The 8,767-nt window shown below is 38.4% G+C and overlaps 1 protein-coding gene across 1 annotated transcript; it reads left to right on the top strand.

Moving 5' to 3' along the window:
* Window positions 1–486: 486 nt before the first annotated feature.
* mtdhb (metadherin b) lies at window positions 487–6,801 on the top strand. The gene is made up of 13 exons (XM_058746651.1): window positions 487–993; window positions 1,656–1,745; window positions 1,844–1,928; window positions 3,116–3,322; window positions 3,411–3,464; window positions 3,552–3,725; window positions 4,301–4,360; window positions 4,545–4,607; window positions 4,696–4,817; window positions 4,964–5,074; window positions 5,151–5,234; window positions 5,312–5,420; window positions 5,974–6,801. The coding sequence occupies exons 1-13, from the start codon at window positions 655–657 to the stop codon at window positions 6,042–6,044; spliced, it is 1,569 nt and encodes a 522-aa protein (XP_058602634.1). The 5' UTR covers window positions 487–654; the 3' UTR covers window positions 6,045–6,801.
* Window positions 6,802–8,767: the final 1,966 nt, after the last annotated feature.

Below are 8,767 nucleotides of genomic sequence, written 5' to 3'. Positions count from 1 at the left end.
TTACATCATTTTGCTTCCTATAGATTTGACAGAAATTGTGTTTTCAGAAATCTAGTTATATTCATGTTATATGTTAATCTCTGAATTAATTAAAGAAGCAGTTATTTTTTATTAGCTTTTGATCAGGGATGAGTGCTGAGGTATTGTCCTTGTAGATACCCATCTGGGTTTGTCTTGTATGGTGTGTATTGATGTTTTTTCATGGGTAATATTTTTAGATTTTTTTTTTACTGTACTGGTGAGTAGAAAAAAATAGTATTTTTCAGATTTTATACATATATATATATATATATATATATATATATATATATACTTTTTTTTCACAGCATAAATTTTATGTTTTGCCTGGTCATATTTGAGGCCACTGGCATATGAAGTGGGGTATGGGGTACACATAGCTTACCCATAGTTGAGAATCACAGTCTATTTTAAGAGACTGCAAGTAAACTCAATTGCACTCCAGCCCAATAAGGGGAGCTTGTCTGCGAGTCAGTTCATGCGTCTTCAGCCAATGTTAGAATAGAAGCAGCAATAGCGGCCGTAATCGGTGGCACTCTGGGGCAGACTGGCACAGCTATGTATTTTCCCGTGTAATTATCACAAACTGCTGTTTTTGTGAATGATTGCACGCCGGTGCCCGCTCATTAGATTGCAATGGCACCGGGTTGGCAAGAGATCGCTTCACTGCATGTGGAGCAGATGACGGGATATGTCAGAGAAACCCTGTCGACCGGCCTCGTCTATCTGAAGTCTGAGCTGGGAATAGACTTGGGCTTGAATCCTGATCTCTGCGCCCCATGGCTGCTCCTTTTAACGGCCTGGGCCGGTCTAGTTCTCATTCTGATTTTATGGGTCTCGGTCTGTCGCGGTTTATCAAAAAGACTTTCAGGGACTGAGACAGGAGAAAACATCGCCGACAACACCGATCCAGCGCAAACGGTGAAGAAGGCAGATGAGCCCCGGAGAAGAAACAGAAAGAGGAACGCTGAGAAGGTTTGCCTTAGACTCGATTAGTGACTCGATTCTTTTGCATCCAAAACGATTCAACATTAGATTCGTTTACTGCGTGTTGCGTCGTTACGCCTCTAGATGGAGACAAGCGAGAGCTTTTGTGTTTTATGAGCGAGTCATTGAATAATTTCTCAAATGATTCATTAAGAAGCGTATTATTAAACAGCTTTACAATTTGACTAACGTCTATTATAAAGCTCCAGAATGAGTGTTTAATATCAAATACTGTTTTCACACCTTGGGTTTCTCGCGAAAGATACGTGTTGTTTGTTCAAAACGCCGACTGGTTCAGTGAAGGGCGTATTTATCCAACCAATGATATTGCGTTTCACAACCCACACTCGAATGCTATTGGATAGCGATGAAAAGCTGTCACATGATTCAAACCAACGTACAAAACGAGTCGTTCATTTAAAAGATTCATTTAAATACACTGATTCGTTCACGGTGGAAATTATTAATATTTTGCATTCAGGCATCTCAGTTCTATGCAAAACATGTATTTACATACACGAAAAACATATATAAGCTGACATGGCGTTAAAAAAGAAAGGGAAAAACGTTACACGTTGCAAAACTTTTACATCCATTACTTCCTATTGGTTTTTATTTTAAAAGTCATCATTTTTCTAAATGTTTGACAGAAAGCCCAGAGGAACGGACTTGCTGTTGAACCCCAGGAAGAGGCCAAAGTGGTGGACGGTGAAGAACTACCAGAAGTAAAGACTGACAAGGTTAATTTATTTTAACATTTACTGTAGTTTTAAAAGGATAGTTCACCCAAAAATTAAACACTGTCATTTACTCATTCTGATGATCCTGGTGGTTTTAGGCAAAGAAGAACAAGAAAAAGCCAAAGCCTCCTGCAAAAGAGAAAAAATCCTCTACATCTGCTTATGGCAAAGAACCTGATGAAGGTATGTTTTGATTAATAACATTAATCAAATTAAGATTTTTTATTAAAAAAATTAATTTTGCTTCAGATAGAATAGAATGCTTTATTGTCATTGTGCAAAAAATACAACGAAATTGAATAGCTTCTGCTTAAAGGGTTATTCCACCCCAAAATGAAAATTTTGCCATTAATTACTTACACCCATGTCGTTCCAAACCAGTAAAAGCTTCGTTCGTCTTCAGAACACAATTTAAGATATTTTGGATGAAAACCGGGAGGCTTGTGACTGTCCCCTTGACTGCCAAGTAAATAACACTGTCAAGGCCCAGAAAAATATGAAAGACATCGTCAAAATAGTCCACCAGGTGCACCGCATGGATACGTCTTCTAAGTTCATTTACATTTTGATTTGAACGAAAACAGCGTATCCTTGTTGTGCGGCTGACACTGAACAGTGTACGCAGTTTGCGTTCAGCAGATATTCTCCAAAATGGCGCTACGGTGATGCAGATGAGACAAATTGTTGAATAAAGTTATTTTTATTTTCTTTGCGTACAAAAAAGTATTCTCGTCACTTCATAAAGTTCAGATTGAACCACTGATGGCAGATGGACTATTTTGACAATGTCTTTCATAATTTTCTGGGCCTTGACAATGTTATTTACTTGGCAGTCAATGGGACAGTCACAAACCTCCCGGTTTTCATTAAAAAATATCTTAAATTGTGTTCTGAAGACAAATGAAGCTTTTACTGGTTTGGAACGACATGGGGGTAAGTGATTAATGGCAAAATTTTCATTTTGGGGTGGAGTAACCCTTTAAGGTGCATATGTAAATAATAAACATAGAATAAAAAAGAAATGTATATGTTAGAAATATATATGCATAATAAATAGACTGAGAAAATAAGGAGAATGAAATGGGAGCAATTTTCTTGTATAAAAATAAATAAGAAAATAATAGCTTGTGAATAATTACTATAGAAATATTGCACTGGTATGAGGTACACATCTTGCTCTGAGTAAAGGTATTACACCGAGTGGAAAACATTGCACTGAAGGAATAGAGAGATAAAAACATTGCACTAAAAGAATGAACATTTGCGTGTGTGTTATCATAATAGGTATTTGCTTAATAAATAGCTGTGACTCAGCACTTAGTTTATTTGCATACAGAGGTCAGAACATGATTGTCATGGTAATCTGTCAGGTACCTGGGAGACTAAGGTCAGTAACCGTGAGAAACGACAGCAGCGGCGGAAGGACAAGGCTCCAGGTGATGGCTCAGGCAGCCCAGTGGCAACAACGGCTTTGAGTGCCATTAGTACCCTGGAGGAAGTCCAGACCGCACCAGAAGAACCAGAAACCACCATTACCGCCACTGTTTCTACACCTCCAATCCAAAGAGAAGTGGAGGGTATGTTTACAGCTGTTATCATTTTTATGGTACATAACATGGATGTATAATAGGAGAATCAAAATCATAATTTTTTCCTCCTCTTTAGTTGGCCCACCTGAAATTGAAGCAAGTTTTGTACGAGACGCTGTTGTTCCTCAAGGTAATCAGTTCATTTTCAGTGTTAACAGATTGAGTTGAAGAAATATTTTTTGCACTGATAATGATCATGCCTCCTGTGGTCTTGTAGTGACGCCGTGTTGGGAGGAAGCAACGCTGAGTGTTAACGGTTCTGGCTGGAGTGATCTGGGCCTGCAGCTTCCTCCTCAGATGGCCAGTGTTCAGGCAGAGAGCTGGACCAGTATGACCATTCCTACCGAGCGTCAGACTAGTGAACCTTCTGTCTGGCCCCAAGATATGGAAGGTGCTGAAAAAAGTTTCAATAATCACAAGTTCGTCTTTTAATATATACCTTTCTTATTAAAATGATGCGGCACATGCTCCAAATATATGCCTTGGCGCTCATGCAAAAGATGCATTTTTTTATTCTTAAAGGAATTCATACTTTTATTCAGAAAATATGCATTAAATTAATCAAAAGTGACAGTTAAGACATTTTTTAATGGTACAAAATATTTCTATTTCAAATAAATGCTGTTCTTTTGAACTTTTTGTATTCATCAAAGAGTCTTGGAAAAAAACTATCACACAAAATATTAAGCAGCACAACTGAAATGTTCCCTGAGCAGCAAATCAGCATATTAGAATGATTTCTGAAGGATCGTGTGACACTGAAGACTGGACTAATGATGCTGAAAATTGTCAACACTTGAGTAAATTACATTTTAAAATATATTCAAATAAAAAAACGGTTATTTAAATTTGTAATAATATTTCACAATATTAATGTTTTTATCTATTTTTGATTAAATAAATTCAGCTATGGTGAGCATAGGCATATGGGTGTATAATATTTTTTGTTTGTTTTACTTAATACAGGCTCATGGACTATTGTGGATGGATCTCATATTCCAGCTTCATTCAGTGGCTTGACTGCTGGTAATTTATTCATAATTCATGAAATGAATGCATAACTAAACTAGATTTGCTCATATTCAGCCAGGAACTGTTTCTCTGTTCCACTTAATAATGTTTAGTATCACCACTTGCACCATAATCTATCACATCTCAGTGTAAAAACTAGATCTATGAAGATAAAGCATGTAGTCCCCTGTGTTTGCAGTGCCTGACCTGAGTTGGAGTGCTCAGCCTTCTGTGCCACTGGATGACGAGTGGTCTGGAATAAGTAAGAAAATCTATACTTGCCCAAAACCTGTTCTGACTCACAAATTTAGAGTCACAGACTTATTAAGAGTTGCTGTTGTGTTCCTAAGACAGCACATATGCAGATCAATCGTGTGACTGGAAGCCTCCGTCAGAAGAGTGGGGGAACTATGTTGAGCAACAGCCTGTGAGCGCAGCGCCGCTGGAGCCGCCGGTCCCTGAAGTGGCACAGGTCAGTCCGAGGGTGAATAAATGATGACAGAATTTTCATTTTGAGGTGAACTATTCTTTTAAGTTCCTTCTTATTTTCATTCCTTTGACCAAGTAGTCGAGCCAAAAATGAAAACTACCTATATTTCATTTCTTTCCATTCTACAGGAGTCTGATTACGAGAAAGATAAAGACGAAGCAGTCGCCCCTGGTAGCGGTAAAGCTAAGAAGAAGAAAAAGAAGAAGAAAAAGATGGAGGATGCTGGACCTTCTGCTCAGGTGAGTATATTACCAGATTTCCAAATAACTGATCTGTTACTTCAAACCTAACACAGAATACATGTATCATATTCAGCTGCAGGTGAAAGCTGAGAGAGACACGAGCGTTGCAACTCCAGCACAGAGCGCAGCGGGAAAAGTCTCAGCTGCAACAGCAGGGGTGAGATATGTTTTTCAACATTCATCTGGCTATTAGCAATAAAACAAGGTCCTAAATTTGTGTCGACTTCTCAACAGCCACGTATAGACAACACAGCACGTGTCGTACCATCAGCTCCAGTGCAGATGCTACGGAGAATGACTGGACCTGAGCCAACTGACAAATCTACTCCTGTACCAACACAAAGTACGTTCAACCACCATATAGACTTGAAGTTGTAAGATCATTCATTTCACTGGGTTTCTGCAGGTTATAAAAGTCTTATACACAAATTAAGGTCTTAAATTAGATTATAAAATCTTAACTACATAAAGGGATCATGGCATTAAATGTTGCATGCATTGTTTTTAAATCTTAAATAGATAAAAGCATCATAGCATTAAATGTTGCATGCATTGTTAAAATGAATATCTTCCTCTGAGTTTTTGGCTTGTTTTCCAGTACAAATATCTATATCTAAGATATAAAGTCTTGTTTTAATCATCATCTCACTTCATAATTTAATAAATTTCTCAGAAAACAAGGCTTCTCGTGCCATTTTGTATCTCAAGTAAATGTATCTTGATTTATGACTCTTAAGACATTTGTACTGGAAAACAAGACAAAAATGGTAATGAAGAACATCACTGTTTTACAATGTGATCAGTAAAAGTTATTTCCTTTAAAAATCTTTTTACCATTTACCTTTATAAACTTATTTCTGGTCTTAATTTTTTTCTTTTCTTTTTTTCTCCACCAGAAAAACCAGATGACAGCAGGGAGTCTCCGAAACAACCAGTCAAAAAGAAGAAAGCTAGAAGAGAGACATGAAGATACAGAGACAACATATGCAATCTTGGGATTGTACAGAATTTCATACTTCCTGAGTGACTTGTTTTTTGATACCCTTGAATCCACCGTGTAGTGAATCCCATCCTAGTGTCTACATCCCATTAGATATATCTAGACAAAGTACTGTACCGTTATACGTCACATGAGTCGACACTTCATTCAGTTTTTTATGTATGTTAATTGCTAATTACAGTCAATTTGATATGATTTGTATTTGCAGCAAAATCATTTTTGAAAGAAGATCCTGGCGATCATTGCAACGCACTAGGGACGTATCAAGAACACTTAAGATATACGCACAGGATCCACCGGGAACCTATAGATCATTGAGCTGTTACATGAGAGCGTTGTCTCATCCTTAATTTATGAAACACTGAGGCAGATTAGAGTGCACTAACTTAGCCGGTTTGTAGGAGGAACAAGCAACAAATCAAGCCATATGTGAAAGCTGTAACGAACTCTGAGAGACTTGCTGCTGGTGAGCACAAGTAGATGACGCTGTTATCAGACAACTTATTAACCATTCGCTTTGGTGAAGTAGTAGTGACGTCGGCCGGGTTTTTCGTGATCAATGTTACACCAGGTTCAGCAGTGTCAGGAAAATTTTAATGCCTTAACTTGTGTTGTGCAAGATGGCAGCAACGATCTGTCAGCTGCATGCCGTTTCCTCTTTCGTATTTATTGGTAAATATAAGTCATGTTTAATGAGTAATAAAGATTAAAGAGTTTCTTTGCACACCTGTGTCACTGTCTGATTATTCTGACAACTGTTTTTATTTATTTGGCACAAACAGTTGTTAATTATACAACTGTTTTAAAGGGACAAATTCACCCAAAAATGAGAATTCTGTCAGTTACTCATCCTCATGCTGTTCAAGACCTGTATGACTTTCTTCTGTGGAACACAAAAGAAAATATTTTGAACATATACATTTGTGGGAGTTATGCCCATGAATTAAAAGTCAATGGGGCTCAAAGACTGTGTGTATTTTAAAATGTTTGTTAAAATATAGGTAACACTTTAGATAAGGTCTCATTTGTTAATATTAGCAGTTAAAGGAATAGTTCACCCAAAAATGAAAATTTGCTTAAAGTTTACTCACCCTCAGGCCATCAAAGATGTACATGAGTTTGTTTCTTTATCAATAGAGATTTGGAGAAATTTAGCAAAGTCCTCCCCATGTTATTTAGAAATGTTTTGGACTTCAATTGTAAACTGTGCATGTTTCTTTCACGATTCAGACCAGTCATCTTTTTCACTGGTGAAAGCAATATTGTGGATTATACACTCATATTTCAGCCTGATGCAATGGATTGAAGTTAATAATGTCTTAATGGATTTGATTCTTACAAAAGCACAGCTTTTCGCTTCACAAGACGTTAACTGATGGACATCGTGTGGTTTCATGAGGACTATTGTGATGTATTTACATTTATTCATTTAGCAGACACTTTAATCCAAAGTGATTTACAATTGAGGAATACAATAAGCGATTCATTCTAAAGAGGCAAATAGACACAGGAAGTGCTTGCAATACAAAGTTTCAGGCATTGTTCAGAGTAAATACTAGCTAGACAGGGAGAGGTTAAGGAAAGAAAGCAAAGGTTTTATTTTTTTTAAGATGAAGTCAAGTGATGACGGAAGAGATGAGTTTTCAGGTGTCGCTTGAAAATTGTCAGGGATTCAGCATTTCTGATAGGGGTGGGAAGTTCATTCCACCAGGAACGGTGAATGAAAACGTTCTGGAGAGTGATTTTGTGCCTCTCTGTGAGGGCACCACTAAACGTCACTCACTTGCAGATCTCAGACTTCTGGAGGGGAAGTAGATTCGTAATAGTGAGTGGAAGTAGGAGGGTGCTGAGCCTGTGGCTGTTACATGTGCGAGCATCAGTGTCTTGAACTTGATGCGAGCTGCAAACGGGTTTGTTGAAGACCAGTCGTGCCGCTGCATTCTGAAACATTTGTGCATGATGGAAGTCCAGCTAGAAGAGCATTGCAGTAGTCCAGTCTAGAAATGATAAGGGCCTGGACAAGAAGTTGTGCAGCATGCTGTGTAAGGAAGGGCCCGATCTTTCTGATGTTGTGCAATGCAAACCTGCAATGTAGTCTTTGAAAGTCAGCTGGTCATTGAAGGTTACACCAAGATTTCTGACTGAACTTGATGGGGTAATTGTTGATTAACCTAACTGGATGGTAAAATGCTGTAGAGTCGGAGTGGCAGGGAAGACAAGAAGCTCGGTCTTTGCCAGGTTGAGCTGTAGGTGATGTTCTTTCATCCACGACGAGATGTCCGCCAGTCAGCCTGAGATCCGTGCAGCTACCGTTGGATCATCTGGTTGAAATGAGAGATAGAGCTGTGTGTCATCAGCATAGCAATGGTAGGAGAAACCATGTGCTTGTATGATGGGACCCAGTGATGTAGTCTGTGGAAAAGAGGAGGGGTTCAAGAACTGATCCCTGAGGAACCCCAGTGACCAGTTGATGTGCTCTGGATACCTCCCCTCCCCAGGCCACCTTGAAAGGCCTGAGATAGGATTCAAACCAGTGAAGTGGACTCTCATTCTGACGGCACCCATTCACTGCAGAGAAGCCATTGGTGAGCAAATGATGTAATGCTACATTTCTAAAACTTATCTATATCTTGGATGACCTGAGGATGAGAAAATGTTTGGTTCAATTATTTCTTTAAATATTGTTAGTT

Source organism: Onychostoma macrolepis, chromosome 16, assembly GCF_012432095.1.
Source record: "Onychostoma macrolepis isolate SWU-2019 chromosome 16, ASM1243209v1, whole genome shotgun sequence".
Lineage (NCBI taxonomy): Eukaryota > Metazoa > Chordata > Actinopteri > Cypriniformes > Cyprinidae > Onychostoma > Onychostoma macrolepis.
This window is presented reverse-complemented; position numbering and strand designations above follow the sequence as displayed.

Excerpts from the sequence above, each read along its gene's own strand:
- mtdhb (XM_058746651.1), top strand. The coding sequence starts at position 655 with ATGGCACCGGGTTGGCAAGAGATCGCTTCACTGCATGTGGAGCAGATG. Across the intron at positions 1,746-1,843 it reads CAGAAGTAAAGACTGACAAG|GCAAAGAAGAACAAGAAAAA; the intron begins GTTAATTTATTT and ends TGGTGGTTTTAG. Across the intron at positions 4,818-4,963 it reads CGGTCCCTGAAGTGGCACAG|GAGTCTGATTACGAGAAAGA; the intron begins GTCAGTCCGAGG and ends TCCATTCTACAG.